Here is a 25,448-nt window from a genome sequence, read left to right as displayed (position 1 = left end):
AAGGTGACATGCAAAGTAAATGGGGAAAGGGATTGGAAGGTCCTATGATGATGGAGGCCTTACTTCCACACTCATTTTTTATTAAGTGGGATTACTTTTCCAATTTGGAGTGAGAATATGTCCCATTTCTTAGCTATTAGTTCGAGTGTTCCTTAGAAAATTGAAACAAATGTTGCAAGTTTATGCTGTTGTTAACAAGGGTCATAAGAGTGCTTGATAGTTGCTTAGATTTGATGAGTTCCTTCTTAGCCATGAAACATGTCCATATTAGACCATCCTAAGGTGCTTTACACACTGAGTCCCCTGCCCATCCACCGAGAAAAGGGGGGAAGATGGTAAACACCCTAATTGTGGGAAAGCAATGAATACATGATAATTCCAAGCTGGTACAGAAAGTAAAGAGTGCTCACAAACTACTTTAGGTAGTGTAAATGGTCATCACATCCACTTCAAGTACTCTCCATATATATCACTCTTATCATACGAGCAATGGATGCAAACTCCCCAACTAACTTGAAGCAATGTACTTTCCCTACACATCACTCCTAATAAAAATGCAATTCGAGCTGCTTGTATGTATGTAAATCCTTGTCGCTTTCATGGCAATGTACACAACTACCAACGGTACATCATATGAAACACTCTCACTAAGGTATCTTGGCACATTTTCACCCTTTCTTTAGCAATGCGAGAGTGGGTACATCATATGAAACACTCTCACTAAGGTATCTTGGCACATTTTCACCCTTTTTTTAGCAATGCGAGAGTGGGTAATCGAAATTTCATGCTGTTACTTTCCACTATGGAGTGAGTAGATTCGAACCCAGAACCCAGAACCCAGAACCTAGAACCTCTCTTTATGAGAGATGTGGGTGCTATCGCTGGGCTACACTAACCCTTACATGACAATGGACATGAAAAAGGTGCACAACATAAGAAACTTTGATACCTAACATGTAAAGGTACAAAACATACTCATGGAGCGGTGGTTAGGTAAGAAGGGGGAGTTTGGTGTGTGCAAATTTGCGCCGACGGTGGTAGGTATCTAGGTAATTTGGCAGCTAAATTTGGCAACAGGTTGGCCTCGTAGGAATTGTGGCCAATGCAATTGCTAAAAAATTGAATGAAAATGCCTCTAAATAGGGGAGGAGAGGATAGGCTGAAGTGGGCAATTCGTGGGATGGGCTGAAGTGGGCGGTTCGTGGCGCGTCTGAGCGAAGATGGGCGGCGTAGAATGGCTGCATTGGACAAACTTACCTTAACTTAATCTCCCAAGAAGCTCGCAAAATTTTGACAAAAGATGCTGTAAATTAGATGGGCTGAGGTGGGCGCTTTGGTAGCGGTGGTGGGTGGTTTTGGGCGGGGATGGGCGGTTCTGGGTGGTGGAGCTTTTATGAAGCCGAGGACGTCGGTTGGTGGATGTTCTGACACACTCTCTTTTGCCAGCCACACCAGCCCTCCGAGAAACCTGTCAGGTGGGTTGCTGTCCCTCAATTAATGATGATGAATACCGCCAGTCGTCTCTACGCAAAAACCCGGTTTCACCAAAACCGGCATATAACAAAGGCCAGCGAACAGGTCCGCCAGCTTCGCTCATGTGGCCACCATTTATGCCAGCGTCTGCGTGACCGTTTCCCCCATTTTTCGAGCAACAAAGCGAGTCAAGCAAAACCACCAATTACGAGCTACCCAGGTTCTGGGTCACCAGCAACTCACTCCTCACCTACACTGCATGAGCTTCATAATCTCTTCCTGATCTGTAGCCAACTATTCAGCTGCGTGGAGCCACTTTCTTCTACTTGGCTATAATACTACAGAGCATAGGATTGCGCCTCTTTCTTACACGCAGCAGGAGCAGCTGACAGCTTGGAGACAGTGGTTTTCCTTCATTGGGTTCTTCTGGGCATCCTCTTTTGTAGTCGAGGAAGCTACACAGTGATCTTAGCAGAGAGCCGAACAGGTCCAAGAAAGCCGAAGGCAAAGTGGGTTCTGTGTACAGGTAGCTCACAAAGTACCCACACGGTACGTAACTGTGAGTAGCCTGCAAGCAGCAGGACCATGGTGGCTATGGAGTGCAGGTTTAGGATCATGGTGGCTATGGACTGAAGGATTTAAAGGTCTACATTCACATTAGTCTTCCCCGTTGCTAGAGGAGTAGTTTGTCAATGCTCTTTTGATGCGTGGGACACGGTGTTTGCATGACCCTACAACTAAATCTAACAGACTTATAGTGTGGTCAGATAACCATCTGCTGGTCTAGCTTTTTTTTACTTACTTAATCGGGAGCTTTGCGTACTGGTCAAGGTAAGCTTGCAACTCAGGCTACAAAATCCGTGTTTTCACTGAGAGTAGGGTTTTTATGCCCTAGGGATTTTATCCATCTGGGCACATTCTGGCATAAAGTCAGGTCAACTGGGTGGTCTAACTTGCAGCAGGGCCATGAAGAAAAACAGTTAAGTGCCTTACTGATTGTTGAGGAGGAGGAGAGGAGGACACCATTAATGGCCAGATCAAGGGTATCAGAGGAGGAAATACTGCGGTCGGATTCGGGGCAGGAGCAAGATGATGTTGAAAAATTCGTCTCTCATCCCACTGTCTCCTACTTCAAGCTCTTCTCCTTTGCCACAGGCCTTGATTACCTCTTGATGGCTGGGGGTACCATAGGGGCTTGTGGTCATGGAGCTGCCCTACCTCTGGCTGTCCTTCTCTTTGGCAACATTGTGGATTCCATTGGGATTTATTTCTTTGATCCACCAAGACTCTACCAAGACGCCTCCAAGGTTTTTTCACATTCCTCTCTTTGGGCTTCTATACCTTAATTTTGCAATGTGGTTTGCATCATTAACTAGTATCTTGGCCTGTGCAGTACTGCCTCTACTGTGTCTATGTCGGCATTGTTACTCTTGCAGCGGCATGGCTTGGTAAGGCTCGAGGTTGGCACCTTCCATTTTGTGGCTTTGTAGAGATTACATCTTAATAGTCTGTTGTCTTGTACTGCAGAGGTGTTCTGCTGGACTTATACAGGAGAGAGACAGTCATCTAGGATGCGGGTTAAGTACCTAAGGGCCTTGCTTAGCCAGGATATTGGTTTCTATGACACTGATTCTACCACTGGAGAAATTGTTGTGGGGATATCTAGTGACACCCTCCTAGTCCAGGATGCCATTGGAGAGAAGGTCAGTGCATGTGGGCACTAGTCTCATGATCACACATGCTGTCTCTCTCTTACCCCATTGTATCTTTGTTTATATGAAATCCATGAAATGCCATTCGCAGGTAGGCAATTTCATGCACAACATGGCTCGCTTTGTTGCTGGGCTTGCAGTCAGCATCACTTTGTCATGGGAGCTTACCTTGTTAACACTAGCGGTTGTACCATTGATTGCTGTAGCTGGTGGTGTGTATTCCTTTGCCATGATAGACGTCACAACTAACAGTCAAAGAGCCTACATCAAAGCTGGGGAAATAGCTGAGCAGGTACACAAGCATTCAAGTTCGGTCCCGTACTTGCTTAGGTGCTATAGATTTTAATCCAATTTCTATACAGTGCATTTTGTGCTCAAATCTATGGGGTCTTCAACCAGGTTGTTGCCCAAGTACGCTCCGTTTATGCATATGGGGGGGAGGACAAAGCAGTGCGCTCTTATGCCCAGGCTTTGCAGAAGACAGTGGATCTTGGCATTAAGGGTGGCCTTGCAAAAGGCTTAGGTATGGGTTCTGTGTATTTGTTGCTGTACTTCACCTGGGCACTTCTTCTATGGTTTGCTGGACGCATGGTGCAAAGAGGAAGCATTCATGGTGGTCCAGCATTTGTGACAATATTGAATGCGGTGGTTGGGGGCATGTATGTCATTCTCTCCCTTTAACTTTTTGTTTTTCTCTTAAAGCCAGAGGAATGCCTACTGTTCTCGAGTCTCTTATGGGTGGAATTGTTTTATGTGGCACACATGCACGTGCATGCAGCACGTACAAATACACAACAAATACACACAATGATGCAACACCTTTGACCTGCTGGTGGGTGCAACCTGGTTTAATGCCTCTTAACAGTGACCCCTTAACTTTCTTTGCAGAGCTATTGGTCAAGCATTCCCTAACTTGACTGCTTTTGGCAAGGGCAAAGCTGCAGGCCATACCATATTTGAGATGATCAAGCGATCACCTGTTTCTGCCAGCAGAGAAGGAGGGCATGTTCTTCAGGAAGTAAAAGGCCATATAGAGCTTAAAAACATCAGCTTTGCCTATCCCTCAAGGCCAGATGCTATCATTTTTCAGGACTTTTCCTTGAATATTCCCGCAGGGAAGCTGGTGGCCATTGTGGGTGGTAGTGGTTCTGGCAAAAGCACTGTCATCTCACTTATTGAACGCTTCTACGATCCTCAGACAGGTCTGTATTGAGGTTTGGCCACTCTTATTGAAGTGGGACTCCATGTTTAACTATGTACATGGGGTTTGACATGTTTCTCAATCCTGTTTTTGAAGGTCAAGTTCTTCTGGATGGACATAATGTAAGAGGCCTACAACTGAAGTGGTTACGATCACAAATTGGGCTTGTTATCCAGGAGCCTGCTCTCTTTGCAACAACAATCAAAGACAATATCCTATTCGGAATGGAGGAAGCCAGCTTTGACGATGTTGTAACAGCTGCCAAGATATCTGGAGCCCATGACTTTATAAATCAGCTGCCTGCCAAGTACGACACACAGGTAACTTGAATGGAGAATATATGGGAGTATGCATGGATGATAGCTTGCATGAAGGCATGGATAAGCAGCTAATGTGAAAAAGGTGTCTACAGGTTGGTGAAAGAGGGGTTCAGCTGTCTGGTGGACAGAAGCAACGAGTTGCCCTTGCTAGGGCAGTTCTGAAAGATCCTACTATTTTGCTTTTGGATGAAGCCACGAGTGCTTTGGATTCCGAGTCAGAGAAGCTTGTGCAGGATTCCCTCGCTCACATTATGGTTGGGCGGACAACAGTCATGGTAGCACACCGTCTCTCCACAGTCCGGGACGCTGACGTCATAACAGTCTTGCAGCATGGGAAGATTGTGGAAAGCGGCACACATCATCAACTTTTGGCAAACGATGGGTCTTATGCTAGTCTTATAAACTTTCAAGATGACAGTGCTAAGGATCTGGGCTCTGGGAATGATTATGTATGTTCTGGCAGGTAATGATTCATCCTAGATGTGGAATTTGTACTCAGAACAGCATAGTAATGACTGAGTCCTTGCACTGTTTGCTTGTGGCTAACATCATGATAGTACCGGGCTTCCATGCATATATTCTTGAACATTTCCGATTGATGTTAGGCTGGCTACACATTGCACAACTATTCCTGCCCGGTAGTGGTAGGGCACCCTCGTTAGGAATGGTTACCCACCCATTGCATAGGCAGAGAATGTTGTGTAGCCAGACTTATACTCTGAGGTTGTGTATCATTTTCAAGTTATGGAAGAATTTGATGTAAACAGTAATGCTCTCCTTAATTGGTGCAGGCATTCTCGCGGCTCTTCTCTCACCATGAAAGCTTTCAGTTTCCGTCTGAGCGTGCAATCAGACCTGGAATCTGTTACCATTCCGGAACCATCATGTGACCGAAAAACTTTTCAAAAACCGTCCCTTAAGAGATTAATGCAACTTAATGCACCAGACTGGCCATACAGTCTCATGGGCATGTTGGGAGCCATTACTGCTGGAGGGTCTATGCCTCTTTTTGTGCTGGGGATCACGGAAGGGTTGATAGCTTTTTACTCCCTCACCCCAGGCTACTTGCCTAATGAGATTCGAAAGCTTAGCATCTTATTTCTAGGTGCAGGCACAGCCACACTTTTGTTCTTTGTCATGGAGCACTACTTTTTCGGGCTTATGGGGGAGAATGTTACCTTCCGAGTACGACATCTGATGTTTTCAGGTTAGAAGTGTTTCTATGCTAATGTATGCCATCGTCTTTGAGTGTAACAAAAGAAAGCTTTTATTTAAGGGCCCTGCGTTTGCTCTGTTAGTGTGTGCGCGCGCGAGTGAAAGTGTGTGTGTGTGTGTGAGAGAGAGAGAGAGAGAGAGAGAGAGAGAGATCAATTTGCAATGTTTCCCTCCTTAATCTTGTTCCGTGCATCCTTTGATGGTTTTTTGCAGCAATTCTCCGTTATGAAGTTGGATGGTTTGAAGACGAGACGAATAGCAGCAGTCTGGTAGCATCCCGCCTAGCTTCGGATGCATTGATGGTGAAGGCTGCAGTGGGAGATCTTCTGTGTACGCTGACACACAACTTATCACTCATAACCACTGCATTCGTAGTGGCCTTCTTGCTCCAATGGAGGATAGCCCTTGTCATGATCTCCACCTTCCCTTTCATTGTGTCCTCAGCTGTTGCTCAGGTACTCTTAGTTGATCTCAAATGTCTATTGCTGCCCCATCAATTCTATTCTCAGCTTCTATGTTGAGCATGAGCGCTAAGAAAATACTGCTGTGCAGCGACAATTCCTAAGGGGATTCAGTGGAGACGTATGCAAGTCATACCTGAGAGCAAACATGGTGGCAGGGGAAGCTGTTGGTAACATCCGCACTGTGGCAGCGTTCTGTGCAGAAGAGAAGGTTTTGCAGCTTTTCTGCAGGGAGCTCCAACGTCCTGCAAGGGAATCCTTCTACAGGGGTCAGATCGCAGGAATCGCTTTTGGCATCTCCCAGTGTTGCATGTTTTGCTCCTATGCCCTCACACTGTGGTATGGATCCTACTTGATCAAGTGTGGGTACACTTCATTTGGCCCAATGGTGAAGAGCTTCACGGTGCTGCTTGTGACCGCCCTTGGCATTGCAGAAACTCTATTGCTAGCTCCTGACATCATAGAAGGTGTGCAGTCAGTAGGCGCTGTGTTTGAAGTTCTTGACAGGAAGACAGAGATAGAACCAGATGACACTAAAGCTGAGGAGGTGAATGAGATCAGAGGCTCAATAGAGCTAAAGCATGTCAAATTCAGGTACCCGTCAAGGCCGGAAGTGACCATATTTGAAGACTTGAACTTGGGGGTAGGCCCTGGCAGGAGCCTTGCCCTAGTGGGTGCTAGTGGATCAGGGAAAAGCTCCATTATATCTCTGATTGCTAGGTTCTATGACCCTCTTTTAGGAAGTGTGACAATAGATGGCAAGGACATCAGGCGGCTACGGCTGCGGTCACTCCGGAAGCACATTGCATTGGTGCAGCAAGAGCCTTCCTTGTTCTCCACTTCAGTGTATGAAAACATTTTGTATGGTAGGGATGGTGCATCTGAAGCAGAGGTCATTGAAGCTGCAAAAGCTGCAAATGCAGACAGGTTCATCAGTGGGTTGCCTAATGGCTATGGCACCGAGGTAGGGGAGAGGGGAGTGCAGCTGTCGGGTGGTCAGAAACAGAGGGTAGCCATAGCCAGGGCTGTGCTGAAGAATCCAGCTATACTACTGCTTGATGAAGCGACTAGTGCTCTTGATGCGGAGTCAGAAAGGGCAGTGCAAGAGGCATTGGACAACTTGATGAAGGCCAGAACAACTATTGTTGTTGCTCACCGGCTCTCTACGATACAGCATGTGGATTCCATTGCTGTGTTGGAAGGTGGCAAGATTGTAGAGCAAGGGAGGCATGGTGAGCTTCTAAGGAACGGGGGGGTGTATGCGCGCCTCATCCGCCTGCAACAGCAAATTCACCACCACCCCTCAGCTGACATGCATCAAGAGTTTCTAGAAGATTTCTTAGGGAGGCAAACACCCAGATGATAAGATCAGAAACTTGAGAGGATAAAGGGTCCTTGAACATGTTAATCAAGGGCATTTTCACTATAATGATTTGTTCCATATCACAGCAAAAAAAAAAAAAAGGGAATGCCTTGCCAAGCAAAAAGGCCTGTCACCAGGATGGTCCACGTGGGAATGACACCCATTAAGTGACATGCCAACCAAAGGGAAAATGGCTGATATTATTGCCTTTCATTTCATAGCAAGTGAGCTCATCTGATTGTGAATACCTCACAGTTTTTGAGCTCATTTTTTATGAGCCTTCATTTAAAAAAATAAGGAGAGCTCATGTGCAAGGTGTAGCATACCTTAAAATTTGTACACAAGGTGAGTTGATCTGATACAAATGTAATCCCAGACAATTGATAATATCATACTTTGAAATAATCTTCTCATTTCAGTCCTCTTAATCCCACTTAGTTAATACAAGCACTGTGTCACCAATTGTTGCTTTGTTTGAAGTGCCAAATAAGTGGTGGGCATTTTTACATTTGGTTGAGTGGCATTAAGTTAGGTGATGGTTGAAGAGGTGAGAGGGGTCTTTTTGTAAGCTTAATGAATACACACTTGGTTACAAGGGGTGCTGATGGCTAAAGGTTTCTTTTTGTTTGAGGATGGGGAATGGTAGTGGTTGATGGATGGAAAGTTGCTCTCATTTGAATAATGTCAACTTAACATAACCTCAAAAAGCTTTACCTTTTTTAATGAGATCTCATTAATGCAACTGGAAAAACATGCCTGGGAGATTGGTTGGCTGGTGGGTGGTTCGGTGGAGTCTCTGTCGAGCAAGCATGTTTGGATGAGAGGTGAGGGATTGATTAGTAAAAAGATTACTTGGGGGGTCTGACCTAGTGATGATTTTAACTAGTGCATGCTTGGGTGGGTAATATTTTCATGGATGGAAGAATTGGTATCCCTGTTCTTGTCTAGGGGCTAGAAGAGCAAGATCTCCATGTACAAATTAAAGGATGATGGAAGGTTTTTGGCTTTCCAAGTGTAATGTTGTGTACACAGAAATTCCTTATACTCTTGCTTAAAGGTTGGTAACACATGATCTTTTCTTGAAGTAAGTCATTGCAAAGAGAACTTTTGAACTTTTACAGCCTTTGAAAGGAGTAATCAATAGTAGGTTTCTAGTTTTAAGAGTGATAAAACAAGCACTTCATTTAACAGATTTTCAAATTTGTGCTTCCTCAAGCAGTTAGCCCTTGTTAGATGGGGTTTGCCCAAGGCCCAAGGTCAAAGCATTCATGTTAGCAATCATTTGTGGGATTTGTATGCTCTGTCCCAGAAGATCCCTTATGTTTTTCTTTAACATGGATTTAGATAAAGCCTATGATAGAGCCAGATGGAGCTTCATGCTTGCTGTGCTTGCTGTCTTGAGGAGGGTTGTGTTTTGCAATCTAGTGCAAACATTAATGGCAAATGATTCCTCAGATGTGTGTCTTTGAATGTCTATACCTATTGGGTAGATCTCAACTTGTTAGACATATGAGGCACCATACTAGAGGAGACATAAGTCAATGTTAGTTTGGTGTTGGGACTTGTAGAAGAGTTTTGTGAGCTAACAGGATCTATGAAGAGTAGCTCAAGCTCTTCTCCTACACAAAAGGAGACCAAGAAAGTTGGAGTCTACTAATATAGCTTCAACTAGATCAAACCTGGTCAAGTAATGAAGCTTCTAGGTTGCCCCATTGGAGTGGACAGCTCTAACAGGGCAAGCTTCCAATTATTTTTAGATAATAGAAATCATATGAGAAGCTTTTAAGTGTATAATTATTGCAAGAAAATCACAAAATCTAATGTGAGAAGAAGATCCAAGTGGAGGATAAGAGTGGCTCCAAAATTCATTTTGAGGGGGTCAAATAAGTCTTTTAACTTTTTATATATCTAAAGGAATTGTAAGGACCAAAAGGCCCCTATCATTATATTGAATCATAATTTCTATTCACATTAATTAACCAAAAACCTTGGGAGATCTTGAAACAAAGTAGTTTCTTTTCAAATAATAGTTATGTCATTGTTTGATACAGGTAGGTGGCCATTGTAATGCACTACCATTATTATATTGAATCAGAATTTCTAATCACATTAATTAACCGAATTTCTAATCACATTAATTAACCAAGAACCTTGGGAGATCTTGAAACAAAGCAGTTTCTTTTCAAATAATAGTTATGTCATTGTTTTGATACAAGTAGGTGGCCATTGTAATGCACTACAAACGAAAATACCACCCTTAGTTTTACATTCAACATCACAAATGCTATAATACAGAAGGCCATGTTGAGTTCCCCCCTCCCCCACTCTACCAAGAGGTGAGTAAAAATAGGGTGTGGGTAAAAATCATCTTAAAAAGCAAAAAACAAGGCCATGTCAAATCATGAAAGACTTGATTTTAATGCCCACTAAAGAAGCACATTCTTCTATATGCATTCCCAAAAAAGATAGGGGACTTGTGCAAAACATACAAAAGTAATTGCACTAATTGGCTTTCCAAGTACAAGGCTTGTTCTATTACATGCATAAAGATATGACATCAAGGTCTACCACACACTCCACTTCCAAAAACATATATTATTAAGCTTCCAATTTGTTCTAGGCTTTCTAAAAGGAAAACCCCTGAAATGATAGAACCAGAACTCAGAACTCAGTGGCACAATGTGTCATTACATATATGTCTTCTCACCATTGAAATGAGAAGCTTGAAATAACTATGAAATCAATAATAAATCCATAATACATCTTAGCATTATGGTATACAAATATTACCATTTGGGCAACATACTTTATGGTCTGAGATTCAACATTTGGAAGATCACAAGTGTAGCTTGGGAGATAGGTCCGTACCAATGGTAGCTAAATCCTCTCATATTGTTAGGTTACATGCATGTGGAGTTCTATGGATGTTCAATATACATAAGATTGTGGTGTGATAGAAAAGAGTATCTGATTGCTTTGAATACTTTGTCTTAGATTGTGGTGTGCTAGAAAAGAGTATTTGGTTGCTTTGAATACTTTTGTCTTAGGCTAAAGTGTACTTAAACTAAGATGAGTTAGCAAAAAAACATATGAGTAAAAAAGCATTCAATACAATAAAATTCCAAATTTTAAAGGGATGTTCATGTGAGTAAAAAAGCATTCAATACAATAAATTTTCAAAATTTAAAGGGATGTTCATGTGAAATAAAATATGAGATGTTAGCTATATGTGTCAAACCCTAGTCCAAACAAGTTGTCATAGGAAAAAAGCCATATTGTTCTTGTAATGAACACAAGTTTCACCACTTAGGGTGAAGGGGCCATATTAGTGACACTTAAAAATTGATCTACTTAGTTAGACAAGCATTTTTAAATCTATTGCCACCATTGATCTTGCATAAACTCCCAAAGGTGGGAAATTTTTTTAATTTGTAGCTATGCAAACCTATCTACCTAATCTTTCACAACAAGGTAGCAATATATTTGCACAAGTAAACTGGTTTTGTTATGGACATTTTGCAAATAACCTTGCAACACCTTAGTAATATCAAATCACTAATGGGTGATGGGGGAAGTTCAAAAACCCTTCATGCTCACCTATCATAAAATTAAGAATAATATGATTACTTTTTTTGGAAAGTATAATATGATTACTTTTTTTGGAAAATGCTATGGGGCCTTTTAATCTAGAATCATCTAAATTCAATTACCAACAATGCACCACCCTCTATAGATGACAAAAACTATTAAAGCCACTTATATAGACCAATGTGATTGCAAAATTAAGACAAAAGGAAGTTTGGCCATACCAAAATGGTTATTCTTATTCAATGCACCATGCTTGCTTTAAACAAGTAGATGGCAAAATAATAAATCCACCTAACCACTACCTTGTGATCACATGCACTTGTAATTTTAACCAGATGTGGGGCCATTGCTAAAGAAAGTGATCATTCTTATCCATGACTAAAATATACTGCTTATTTTTGAGTTTTAGAAATTATCGATATTGACATAAAGGCCTTTGACCCTCATCTCCTTAAAGAACACGAAGTCCCATGGAGGACTATAAAGCGTGACATGAGCACCTTATGCATGTTCTAGAAGGGATTTAGTTTTATGACCAAAATACCATAAAATTTGTAAAGTTGAGTTTGTTGCTTTTGGAGTTGAGGTCCATGTGGCATGTCTATCATCATCAAGGGGATTGTGAAAATAGGAAAAAGTAATCAATGAAAATGCAAGTTTTGTTGCCTTCATATTAGAGGTCCCTTTGACATGTCACCCTTGAAGGGATTGTGAAAGTGCAATAATAGATTGTCTTTCCTTTAAAGTTCGTACCACTTAAGCACTAGGCTTACCTTATTTTAGCACTCAACAAATATCATGAAAAAGAAATATTTTCCTGAGGCTTACATGTAATTAAAAGTTAAAACATATGGCCATGACAAGTGTTTAAGAGACTTATTTTTAGGAAACACACACTTGAGGCCTACATGCAATTAAAAGTTAAACATATGGCCATGCCAAGTGTTTGAGAGACTTCTTTTTAGGAAACACACTTGCTTTTCTCTCTTGATGAAGCTGAAAAATTGAAGAAAATAGCCACATTAATCACACTATTATTGCATTTTGTACAGCTGGCCCAATTCCTTTTTGAGAATCTCTCAACCGACTAATTTGGATTTCATCCTGCATTTTTTTCAAGGTGAGGCATATATTCCTGAACACTGTCATGCCACCGTATGTGCCATTCTTGATGGACCCACCCTTGTTGAAGGGTGGGTCCACAAGCCTCTAAGACATTTTTAGCAGGTCCTTTGTCGGCGGACAAGATCATCACGACATGATTTTTTTATTGAAGTTTATGGGTGGGAGAGGTGTTTGAATGTCCTCTGAGTGACACACATTGGTATTATTATGCCCTTCTCTCATTTTTTTGAGTCATGTTCTTTTATTCAAGGATATGGATGTGAAACTTGGGTGCCCATGAAAATAGAAGCATGGCCTCAATGAGTGAAAAGCATCAAGTAGGTAGTGGATGGTTTATAGATGTGCCATTTGCATGCCTCATCTGTAATAATATGTCACAAGTCACTGAAGTAGTAGTAATGAGGTGAGGGGATGGTTTACACATGTGCCATGTGCCGTGTTCACGCCTCATTAGTAATGATGTCACGCATGCAATATAAAGATTTGGTTGCTCTTGAGTCAACATTACATGTGCAAGAGGTTTGATTATTGTCCTATACATATTGAATGGAAATTTATTTCATACAAAATGACAGTTTTTTTTTTTGGGTGGTGGGTGGGGGTGTGTTTAGTTTAGGAATTGTTTTCAAATATTAGCTTAAAAATAGAAAAATCTAAAAAAAATTCTATCTCTCTCTCTCTCTCTAACAAAAGCAAGCCTCTCATAGAGGGGAATCCTTGAAAGGCCCCTTCCTTTAAAGGTCCCTTCCTTTAAAGGTCTGGCATTATTTATTAAGTATACCAAAATTTAGGGCATAAAATCAACAACGCATATTAGGTAGGAAAAGGAGCGGGGGGGAATATTGACAAAGGCAGCCCTTTACAAAAAGTCCTCCAAAAAAAGAAAAGGAAAAAGAAAGGTTTTCTGTTAGGGTTTCGTTTGACGGTTTTCAAAGCAAGTCACCATCGGCCAAGCTACTTTTTGTCTCCATGGGCATAATAATAATAATAATAATTATATATATATATATATATATATACCTGCTTGCTTGCCCTTTAGCTCTCTCTCGGTCCTTGGACTTTAATACCAATATTCAATTGGCCAGCTTCTTACAATATTCAATTGTCCTTCTTTACCTTTTTTTCCCCCCTTCCCAATATTCTATTGGTCACCTGCTTGCAAGAAAATTCAACTAGTGTGCTTTTCACAAGAAAATTCAATTAGTGAGTTTTTTTTCCCAATATTCAATCGGTGAGCTTTCTTTTTTTTTCCATATTCAATTGGAGGGGAAAAAAAAGAATAATAATATGTTTTCTTTTTTTCTTTTTTTTGGAGGGGAACAATAATTTATTAATATGTTAATATCTATAATAATGTCACCGGTTCTTACAAAAGGCTTTTTGCTTGAAACCTCCCCTTTATCCCACTTTCTATTACATGTCCCACATTTCATCTTCCCATACAAAAGAGGATCTTTCCCAAGAGAAATGAAAACCCAGCTGCATATAGGCAATCAACCGAACATCAGAAGTGAAGCCTTTGGGTGCCTGTTCTTACCAAGTCACACTCAACCCACCATGGGTTTTCAATATTCAATTAGTGAGCTTCTTTGCAAGAAAATTTCCCACTTAGGATTTTTCCTATATTCGATAGGTGAGCTCTTTTTAACAAGCAAAAAACCACCTCTTTACCCATCACTCCCTTAGTGTTCATCATCATTTCATCACAACTCTCAATAAATAAATAACTCATCCTCCTCCAAGAGAAGAAGGCGTACAAAGTGGGCTATCTTGAGACCAAGTGGTGAAAAGGGCAAAACACAAGTTGGAACTTGTGAAAAAGGGTTATCTGGAATGAAAATAGTTAAAATAAGACTTTTGGAATCTTCCATTTGGGTAGCACATGAGCCCATAATGTTATAACTTTCCTCTCATGAGTACATTCACAATGCTCATGGTCGTGTACATCCTATTCAGCTAGCTCATTCATTATGAAAAAGAAAACATGTCATGTTTCCGACATGCTTGACTAAATCAATTTCAAGCTAAGATACCTTGACCTCACATAAATGATCCTTTGGAGAATTTTAAAGTGGCCAAAATATAATTTATCCAATCAACAATGATTTTATTGTTTACAATATCACATGTACATGATGCTATTTCACACATTTCCAAGGGTATGATGTAATCACATTCCTTCGATGAGTACACACATGATGCTATTTCACACATTTCCAAGGGTATGATGCGATCACTTTCCTTTGATGAGTACACACAGTTCTCATGCTAGTGTCCTTAATCATTTACATTTTGAAGCATGTGCCATGATAAGGCATATGGTAAAATTCATTACTTGACATGTTATAAGCAACTCCAAACGACCCAGTTCTTGAATTTTAGTATGCTACGCTCAATGTTGCATAAGGTAATCAATAATTTCACAAAGTTGAAGGGAAGTAGTGAGTTTGTTTAAAGACAAAATATAAGCGTTACACTCAAGACAAAATATAAGCGTTAAAGTAGTGAGTTTGTTTAAAGACAAAATATAAGCGTTACACTCAAGACTCACCTAAATAAAAAAGCTTTCCATGTCAATGATGTAGCAACTCTCCTTTATGCCATTCTAAATATCACAACAAAGGACTAAACACTGCGTGCTAATAATGAGATTTATTAAGGAGGAGCTTGAGATGCATTATTTGTTTGTAATTCAAGCATGAAGATTGAAGATATCATCACAACAAGTAGCAAGCATCTACTAATGAGATTTCAAAACATAAAGATATGCCCAAGATAATTGTCATTATAAATTAAAATGGCTCAAGATGATGCAACGAATAAATATATTACTCAATATATGTAATCTTTACAATCTCTAAGAGTCGTATGGTCTAAAATGTGGATTTTCCATGGTCTTTAGTCTAGAACTTTGGTCATAGTTAGAGGATCTTTTAGGGTCACTCTAAAGTCATTTTAAGTTCCTTGACACTATCTTTTTAGTCATAAATATCATAGGATACATTTAGGCCTTTGCTTGCAACACCCTTAATTTCAACTTGATAAGAGATATTTTACCCTAATGTTGTGTTAATTATGCCCTAAGAATTGATTATCAATGTTCACAAAACCTATGTGCACCCCCTAAGAAATGACTAGCATTTTGTCTAGCCTTCCTAAGGTTCTAAACTTAATTTTCTTGATATTCTCTCTCTAACTTTTGCACTTCTGATGATATAACTTTACACCTAATTTAGTTAACTCTAATCGGTCAGATTCTGTTTTCTTTTCTAGGGTTTGGCCATTTTATTCACTATTTTCTAGAGAGAGAAAATATGAAGTCGGTGGAGTTTGCTAGGGATAAACTAGATTCACATGGGTCAACTCTTTCTCTTTTCTTCATAAAAGGAACAAGGGATTACACTTCCTTATGAACAATCAATTGCACCTTATGCCCTTAATTATGAGCAATTCTAGGAGTTTCTCTCACTATAAATTTGCATAAATTTTGTTCTAGCTTGCCAAGTAAAATTCAACTATTCTAAAGCTATTCCAAAGTCCTATCCTTGAAATAATAAAACTTTTATGCATAAATTTTCCACTATTTTTGACTAGCTTGGAGCTTTCTGTTGTTTCAAGCTATCTTTTTTCTCGGAGTCATCTTCAATCTCGTAGCTATCTTTAGTCTTATAGTTTTTTGTGGTCTCAGAGTTGTGGTTACCTCATACCTTTTCATGTACGGGTAGAGTTAAACTTGAACCACCACAATAAGAGTGTAGATCTTAATTTTACTTGCATTGTAAAATTTTGGTTTAAAAAGATTTCATGTAAAATTAGTATGCATGTGGTGTACTTTGTATGGTCTTGACCAAGCTATTTTGAGGCTTGGCTTCTTGGGTCCTAGCCTAGATTGGTACGATAGGACCAGATCCCCCTTTTTAAACTCCCATTCCTTGATGTGCTTATTGTGCCATTCTTTTCTCCAATTTTGTATTACCTCTTGAGACCACCTTGTTTCATCAAGCTTGGTGAGATGGTCTAGTCTTTCTTGGAGTTTGGCGATGTTACCTAATTGGTGTTCTTATACTTAGGATCAAAATTTCCAAGGGAACTATCACTTCAAGACCATAGACTAGCCTAAAGGGTGTGTGACCTATTGTGGATTTGTAGGCTATAGGCCCAAAGTGCGGTTACTAACCTTATAAATTTCTTTCTTAGAATCTCTTTTTAGTTGTTGAGTCTTTGACACCCAAAATAAGACAATAGTGTGACCTTATATGGTGATTTACTTTAGTTATATTAATAAATCAATGTCTCCACTAAAGTAATCATCGGTCATTCATATCTTAACATTTCATTTTAGTTAAAAAAACAAGGTGATGGTCTCAACTTTCAAAACTACTTTGATAGAAGAACAACACGCATGAACCCTTGCTTATATTTGGATCATCTAGTGAGAAACGTATGAAAATAGTGTTTATTATTATATAAAATGACTAGATATTCCACTTAAAGCCTTATGAGATGTTTAAAAGTGCATGAAGTAGTCTCTTATTTTCTAGTAATGAATATGGTTCACAATTTATTGAACTTTTTTTTGATACAAATTGATTAAACAAAGTGCTTAAAAGGATAGGCCTATATGTGATTGGCTCTTACAAATGCACCAACAAAGCATAACATTGAAGAAAAGCTGATGTTAACAAGATGTCTATGATTATTTGATTAGCTATACAAATCCCCAACGTTAAAACATTTTTGTGATAGCTAAATACCTTATTATTTTTATTAAGACCTTGTGATCTTGAAAAATCCTAATTTTACTTCAATATGTACTTGATGATATGAAAAACCTTTAATTTTCACTATCCATGTGTTCCAAATAATTTCATAAAGTTGGTTAGTAATGAGGACATAAATCTATCCCACGAACACATTTTTGTCATATTATCAAACTAGTGTTAAAGGAATCCGGTGTTGGCATATCTCGGGGTCTACACCCTTGAGGTATGTGTGTTTCCAAGCGAAGTTATTGTTGAACTTGTGAAATAAAGCTATCATCTCCTCAAAATCTTATGGCAATAATTCTTTGTTCATGATTATAGTTTTTGGCTCTTTCTCAGAACCCAAATTTAGTTCTTGAGTTTCGGCCCATGATTTTTGTTCTTGGGCTTCCTTCTTGGTCATCTTCTTCACTTCTCTTTCCCCTTTAATCGACTCTTGAAATATCTTAGGGTATAATTTTTTGATGTTCTTCATGTTTCTTTATGTTTGATGCTACCATGTATAAATTTCTCCCAACGAAGTAAATTTTTATTACCATGATTTTTTCTTCAATGTCTTCCTCTAGCCCTTCTCTTCCTTCTACTTGGTGCAAGAAAGGGATTGCACTACACAAATCCTAGCACTCATCAAATGGAATGCACACAAGGGTGGACTACCACCATGAATTCTTAAGCCATAAGTTTCAAGTGGAGGTTCTCTATCAAGAGATGTCAAAAAAGTACAAAAGCTGTCCCATAAGTGACTTATATAGTCACTTACTCCTAGAACTATTTACACATGGGTTGCCCATAAACCTAGGTTCTATATCCCAAATTATGTGCCTACGCCCTCATCCCACATATTCATGTGGGATATTTCCTACATTACAAACCATCCCCTCCTACAATGATTTCGTCCTCAGAATCGAAGGGTGGTCTTACAAAAAGCCAAAATTGGTGTCGTCCTTGAAACCTATATGATGGATCCACAAACATCTTCTTGAGTGTAGGAATTCTTGCACAAGATCATGAAGCCTCAATCATCCCATAAAGTAATACATCTTTGGAAGAGCTTAAATCTCCATGAATGGTATCCAAAATTGCATGGCCATATGAGAGGGAAACTTGTCCGTGAGAGCATGGATTAATATATGGCTAAAAAACTGCATATAATGCTCTCACTTGGTCTCAAATGCATGTCCCATGTATGTACATTACTTCTTAGGAAGCTTCAAAACTATGGGCATCCAAAACCACCAACCATGAGGTCTTCAAAATTGTGAATCCAAGAATTCTAGCAAGTAAACACTTCACATTTACCTCCCAAATTCACCATATGATGCTTCCACAAAATCCTCATAGTTTTTCTTGCATGAGCGGTTACCAAGGAACCTTTCCTGAATCACATAATCTTCAAGATCAAATGGAATTTGGGCATCACCATCATTAAAAATGTAGCCTCCGGGATCAAATGGAAATTGGGTATCACCATCATAAAAAATGTAGCTATCCACGTATCCTCCCGATTCAAATGGATACCCTCTACGTGCACAACCTCTACGTGCACAATGGTCCCATAAACTAAATGTGTAACCACTTGGATCAATTACATATCCAAGTAGATCCATGCTTACATCCTCTATCACAATGCCGCACCCGGGTCAAAGGGAAAACTCAAAAGCCCATCCTGTGACCATAGTAATGATCCTCATCCATATCCACATTGTCATGAGAATCCATATTAACCACATCAATGACATGATCCATGTAATGCTCAACATCAAGACCACTATCATGATGATTCGCATATACATAAATACTTCATGTACATAAGCATCATCCAATACTTCATGGTCATCACATGTGCATGCTGTCTCAATCCATGAAATGCCTCCATATCACCAAAAGTAATGTCTCCAAGAGTGCAAATAGATGACGAAGATAAAGTCTCTTCATTCGGCAATCCACAAGATGACTCTGTAGATGAATCCATGGATGTAGGCATTATCATAGATGTTTCACAAGATCCATGTGACAATCCAATATGGTAATGCTAACCCTTGCCGGAGACCTCTATGGTGTCGATGCCGACCACCACATCATTTTCACCACCATATTGAGCCACAAGCGCCGAAATGTGCGGAATTCACTTGAAAACCATGTTTTGTATATTTTACATGTGTGCTTGCTGCTTCTATATTAAAGGTGCACCACGGGATTTTTGGTGGAGAGGGCTAGCTTTAGAATAGGTGTTTACACTAGCTAGGGTGGCCAAATGAGCCAGAGACCAGACTTTTAACTTTGGTCGCCCAAGAGTGTGAACCCTAGAGGTCACCTACAAAACCTAAAATGTAACTCTCATGACTCATTCTTTTATGCTAATTCAATAGAGTGCTCTTCTTTTCTATCTACTACCTTATGCTATTGCTTCCTTACTTGTGTGAGCTCTTATATATGCTTACTTGCTTGCATATGTGAGAGAGTGAGTGTGAGAGAGTAACCTATGAGGAGGGTCGAGCTTCCTTTAGAGTGCGGCGGTGGCAGAGTGGAGCTTTGGAGTGCAGCTACGTGGCAACATCGTCTCCTACGAGAATCTCGAGCACAAGTATTCATGAGGTGAGCGACACACCTTGCGCATGCAATTGTGAGCTAGGTCATGGAACATTAGCTTTTGGATTGAGCTGTTTTATGCTCCCGAATATGGTTGGGCAAAGCCCCATGACATTGGTTTGTTCTTGCACTCTTTCTATGGTGCAAGGGCCTTCCTCCATAAGTGGCGCCGCTGGCGGGGAATAGCCCCACTGCATAGCCACAATACATCTTGAATGCTTGTGTGGTTCATATTTTTGAAAATTATGTTTTTGGTCAAGAAAGGAACGTAAACAAAATCTCAAAAATTTATCTATTTTGCTGCATTATTTATGTTCCTTGTTGTTTTTTGTTGTTATAATTGCAAATCTATGTTTAGTTTTGGTCAATTTCTACAAAACCTGTGTGTTTTTCAATTCTGCATTTCATGTTTTAGTTGATTTCTATAATTTTTTTATTTTTATTTTTTGCATTTTTTCAATTTCAAAAATAAAAAATAGTAAATTGGGCATGAAATTGAATTAATCTAGGTAAACAAATCTCAAAATTGGTTGTTGGGCATAGGGTTATCTTGATGTAGACTCCTAACATGGAGAAATTGGGATTGAAACATAAATTCCGAGAGGATTTGCAAGGCGGATTAAATTTTGTGTTTTGCAAGTTTTTTGCATTTTTGCATTAGTGTAATTAATGCAGATAAAGTTACCTTAACCCTCCTTGTAATTTGGCCCACTAGGTGTTAGACTTGATTGACTGGTCGCATTTAATGCATGCAAGCTTTTAGGCCACTAGAGTCAAAAATTCCAAAAGCCTGTTAATACCCATTTTCGGGTAAGTTTTGAGTGGATGGGCATATTTAATGCGTGTAGGCCCAAGGTAAAGATTTCGGGAATACTCTTTTCTGGCGGATAAACATAAATTGTAAACCAAAAATGTAAAGAGTAAAAAATAGAAAAAGGGAAAAGGAAAAAGGGGAAAGGTAAAAGGGAGGTGGCTGACAAAAAAAGATTTTTTTTTCTCAAAAAATACACACATAAGTTTGCCTAATATATGTTTTTGGTTGTTGCGATTGTGTTGATGCAACTTCTGTAACACCCCAAAAATTTACATTTTTACATAGTTAAGGAGCTATAACTATGGGAGCTAGCACCTGTGGCACTTGACTGAACCAAAAAAGTACACTATTTTTTATGCCAGACGGGTTAAGAAACACTAGAAATGTGTTTCTGAAAAAATTGGATAGTTTATTTTTTTTCCAAAGAAATAAAATAAAATATTTTTTTTAAAATTTTCAAAATTGTCCAGGACATCTGTAGGACCTTCCAATACCCCATATTCACATGCACCTATGATATGGGAGTGTATTAGAGGCCTATTTAGACGGTAGTATATCTATCGAGCTAGGCGTGCACCAGCCTACACTAGGCTTAGGACCTTTGGTCGGAACCTAGTTTTGCATTGTACAAGGACCTGCACTAGGGGCCAGTGATACATTGTCAGATTTTGAGTCAATGGAATGATCCCCAGTCCCAAGAAGTGAGAAACCCTAACCAGGCCTCACTAGTCAAGCCAGCTACTAGTCTTTTTGACCGCATAGCTAGTTACCTCAGAGGTCCGGCTACCTCTGAACCAAATCTTACTATATATAGACCACATGATGAAGGAGTTTAGGTAAAATCCTTAGAGACACTTGGTATACTCTCATCGTTACAAGCATGGAGTGTTAACATTGATATCCATGTCCATACAGGTCTTGTTGCACTTGCAACTGTGGTCTTGTTGCACTTGCAACTGTGACCATCGAACCACCCCCTGCACAAGTTCTTATGTCTGATGGTAGAACATTAGAAGTGCAGGAAGTAGAGGCACTAGTTGAGGCTGCTAGAGCAAAGGAAGAAGAGACTTTGCAATTGGCACAACAACAATTAGTAGCCCAAACAGTTCACTATGCCTAAAACGAGCCCCAAACAGTTCACTATGCCTAAAACGAGCCCCAATCCAAGACTATGCAAGTAGTGCCTGACAGTCTCGACACAAGCAATAACATTTTGTCTACCTCAGGAAAAGAGCTAGGCTTGCACATCTTGAATCAACGTCTGCTCACAAATTATTGGGATTATGATGCATCAACAGAGACTCTTGTGGATTTTGCCACATGCCAAGCCTATGGTCTTAGTTGGGAAGGGATTGTCCAATCAATATCTGGGGCCACAATAGAGGAGGAACGATTGCAGGGTATCTATGATTGCATATATAGGATCATTGAACATAAAAGGGTCCAAATACCTATGGCACAAGTCGAGACATCCAAAGCAAGAGTGCCCACGATGAGCCAAGTGATAACACCTCCTGTGAGCCCAGCAGATCCTACTTTTGTAGTATCACCCGGCTATACCATGGACCAACCCACATCTTCTAACCCACAAGGCCATGCTGCAGGGACTCAAGAGCATACTAGCATGAGCTTCATCTTCTTAGATCCTAAAGTTGTTCCTACCTAAGACACTGCTAGTACACTGCCTCATCCAGTGGTGGTAAGCACCACACCACCAACTATGGCACCTATGTGACTGACACATTATTACCTTTGGGCCACGTGCCCGTGGTTACCATGGGCCACCATCACTTCATACATGGACACACTATGCTTGGCATATTTAGTATTTCCCTTCCTAGAGGGGTCACATCTCATTCTACCTTCCCTAGAGTGAGTGTGGTACTAACTCATGCTCGAGACCGGTTGCACTTAATGCCCACACACATGACTAAGGCACCTATTGGGGTGCTAGTAGGACACATACCTTATGTAGCACATCTACCCCCACCAGGGTTTAGACCAATACATTCTCATGCAGTGTGCCACACTTTGCACCTCCACATGTTGCTATAATCATTTCTCCTATTATGCAAGCACCAGCTCTACCCATAGACCCATTTGCTTTTGCATAGGCCCTGGGAAGAGCGGTATAGGCAGAGAGCATAGCACCTATTGTAAGAGATGGTGGTTGACATAGCCATGGAAAGGCGGCCCAGATAGCCAAGCTAACTCATAAATTCACTGGATATGGTGATCCTAGAAGACATTTGGAAGTATTTGATCAAGTGTGTGAGACATTGGGAGAACAAAATGAGATTTCCAAGACCAATGCCTTTAGTCTAACATTAGATGGTAAGGTTGTGGATTGGTCACTAGAACTCTCAAGGTTGAGGAACGCTTGAACTTCACCACTCTTGAAGTAGTTTGTGCATGAAGGAGGCTTATGGGGTGTAGTTTCATAACTCCACAAAGCCGAGAGAGAAGAAGAGGAGTCGGTTAGAGATTTCATTAGCCGTCTCAAGCATTTGGAATCTCGTTGCCCTCCACATGAATTCTATTCAAGTAATCAACTGCTAGATAGATTCATCCATGGGCTTAAGCATGAAGCGATCTATAATGGATTAGTCATTAGAGGGATCACACGTGGCATGAAGTCACAACAAATGCCATCCAACTAGAAGATAATCTGATGGTCAACGGAGCCAAAGCATTGGATTCTAAATCTGTTGCTTTTGGATTCATGAGACATAGCACTTCTATACTTAACCCCTTGATAAAGGTAACACTTTAGCGGAGATGAATTTCATAGATTTCATGAAAGAATTCCAAGAGGGGATTAAGGCCAATAAAGCTCGAGAAAATGTACATATGTATCCAAGGAGAGAGCTTCAATGCTACTCAATCTGCCCCGACAAGGGCATTCGACCAATGAGTGTCCAGTCCTAAAGGGGCACGCTATAATGGAAACTGTACTTTTTGTGGACGTTGTGGTCATGAGGCTTCACAGTGCTGCACACATTTGCGAACCCTTGCTAATGCTTCTAGACTTCAGCATTGGCTTTGGAAAACTTAGAGTGTGTGTTGATCTCAAGAAAATAAATGATGCCAATGCGCAAGGATCACTATCCCTTGCCATATTCAGAACATGTGCCCAAACGAGTTGTGGGAAAGGAGGTTTATAACTTTTTGGATGGATACTCAAGTTATAAAATCAAATTTCGATTGCATCTGAGGACCAAGATAAAATAGCTTTTGTCACTGAGCATGGTGTGTATGTTTACAAAGTTATGCCATTTGGTCTAATCAACACACCAACCACATTCCAAAGACTTACGAATATTGCTTTTAAGGACTTCTCAAGAAAGTTTCTCAAAGCTTTCTTGGATGATTTGTGCATTCATGCGTCTTGGAAAGAGCACCTAATGTGCCTAATAAGGGTGTTTGAAAGGTGTCAATTTTATTGCATATCCTTAAACCCTTACAAATGCCAATTTTGGGTGAAACACGAAGTTATTCTTGGGCATATAGTGTCCAAAATTGGGATTTCCACTGATAAGAGCAAAATTAAGGTCATCTTGGAATCACCCCCACCAACAAACTAAAAAGAGAGAGGAGATAGACACATGGTAGAGAGGCAAACCCTAATTAGCTCTCATTATCTCAAACCATCAACACATATATGATAGAGAAGCTCCATAGATTTCCTTCATTGCACACCGCAAAATACATCACACTTTTCCTAGTGATAAGTTCACACTGAAATAAGCTAAGTCTAATGTCCACACACTTGGCCAGCTAGATGCGGCCATTATTGTCCACACACACACACACACACACACACACACTCACTGCTAGACTGTTGGTGTCCACATGCTACTGCTATCCACCAGATCCCAATGAGCTTGCATTCTCAACACTCTCTCTCAAGCTCACCATATCCATCTCATGTACTCCAAGCCTATCTCTAAAGTACTCAAACTTCTCTTTACTAAGTGGTTTGGTAAAGATATTTGCAACATGCTCTTCAGTCTTCACATATGTCAACTCTATCTTTCATCCAACACTTTCTCCCTAGTGAAATGATAGTGGACCTCTAATTGTTTGGTCCTCGCATGATAGACCGGATTGCTTGCCAACTATATGATGCTCATGTTGTCACGATGTATGACAACTTTCCCATCACATTGTTGTCCCAAATATTTGAGTAGCTTTTTCAGCCATACCTTCTCACATGTGGCCATTAGCTGCTCCTCTATACTTTGCCTCTATGCCAGATAAAGCAACTATGGGTTGACTTTTTCTACTCCAACTCACCACTTCACTTCCCAATGTGAAAGCATAGCCACTAGTAGATCTTCTGTCATAAGAACTACCTGCCCAATCTGTGTCTATATATCCATGAACATCCATAGCTTTGTCATACCATAAAGGAGTCCATAATGTGCTGTAGCTTTCACATATCTCAAGATTCTTCTCACTACATCCAAATGTGGTTTCCTTGGGCTTTGCATAACCTGACTCACAAGCCCAACCACATAGCATAAATCCGGTCTAGTGATAGTCATGTGTATCAAAATACCAACCATATTTCTATAAATTGTCACATCCTCAATCTCTTTGCCACAATCAGATCTTAGCTTCACATTTTTCTCCAATGGTGTGCTCATTGACTTGTAACCTGCCATGCCATACTTCGTTAGCATATTCAATGCATATACTGCCTTTAAACCAACCAAATGCCTTTCTTTATTTTCACGACTTCAATGCCAAGAAATATCTCAATTCTCCTAAGTCTTTCATGTCAAATTCACCATATAATGAAGCTTTCACATCAACAATATC

At 40.2% G+C, this 25,448-nt stretch overlaps 1 protein-coding gene across 2 annotated transcripts; it reads left to right on the top strand.

Moving 5' to 3' along the window:
• Positions 1-1,557: 1,557 nt before the first annotated feature.
• On the top strand, positions 1,558-8,158 carry LOC147610511 (ABC transporter B family member 10-like). Of its 2 annotated transcripts, XM_086786467.1 has the most exons (12): positions 1,586-2,304; positions 2,436-2,780; positions 2,867-2,921; positions 3,001-3,176; positions 3,277-3,477; positions 3,585-3,844; positions 4,074-4,387; positions 4,483-4,706; positions 4,799-5,169; positions 5,498-5,913; positions 6,135-6,376; positions 6,474-8,158. In XM_086786467.1, the coding sequence occupies exons 2-12, from the start codon at positions 2,502-2,504 to the stop codon at positions 7,743-7,745; spliced, it is 3,810 nt and encodes a 1,269-aa protein (XP_086642593.1). In that variant the 5' UTR covers positions 1,586-2,304; positions 2,436-2,501; the 3' UTR covers positions 7,746-8,158. The 2 variants fall into 2 exon arrangements, with proteins under 2 accessions (XP_086642592.1, XP_086642593.1); XM_086786466.1 differs by having other exon boundaries at positions 1,558-2,780.
• The last annotated feature ends 17,290 nt before the right edge of the window (positions 8,159-25,448 follow it).

Source organism: Cibotium barometz, chromosome 49 (genome assembly GCF_041138505.1).
Source record: "Cibotium barometz isolate CiBa-2024 chromosome 49, ASM4113850v1, whole genome shotgun sequence".
In the NCBI taxonomy this organism is placed as follows: domain Eukaryota; kingdom Viridiplantae; phylum Streptophyta; class Polypodiopsida; order Cyatheales; family Cibotiaceae; genus Cibotium; species Cibotium barometz.
Note: the sequence above shows the minus strand (reverse complement) of the source record. Positions and strands in the feature narration are given on the sequence as shown.

What these genes read in the sequence shown, in the direction of transcription:
- LOC147610511 (XM_086786466.1), top strand. Translation starts at nt 2,502, where the DNA reads ATGGCCAGATCAAGGGTATCAGAGGAGGAAATACTGCGGTCGGATTCG. An exon ending in AATGCGGTGGTTGGGGGCAT is followed by an intron (nt 3,845 to 4,073) that starts GTATGTCATTCT and finishes CTTTCTTTGCAG; the next exon opens with AGCTATTGGTCAAGCATTCC. An exon ending in TGTCCTCAGCTGTTGCTCAG is followed by an intron (nt 6,377 to 6,473) that starts GTACTCTTAGTT and finishes ACTGCTGTGCAG; the next exon opens with CGACAATTCCTAAGGGGATT.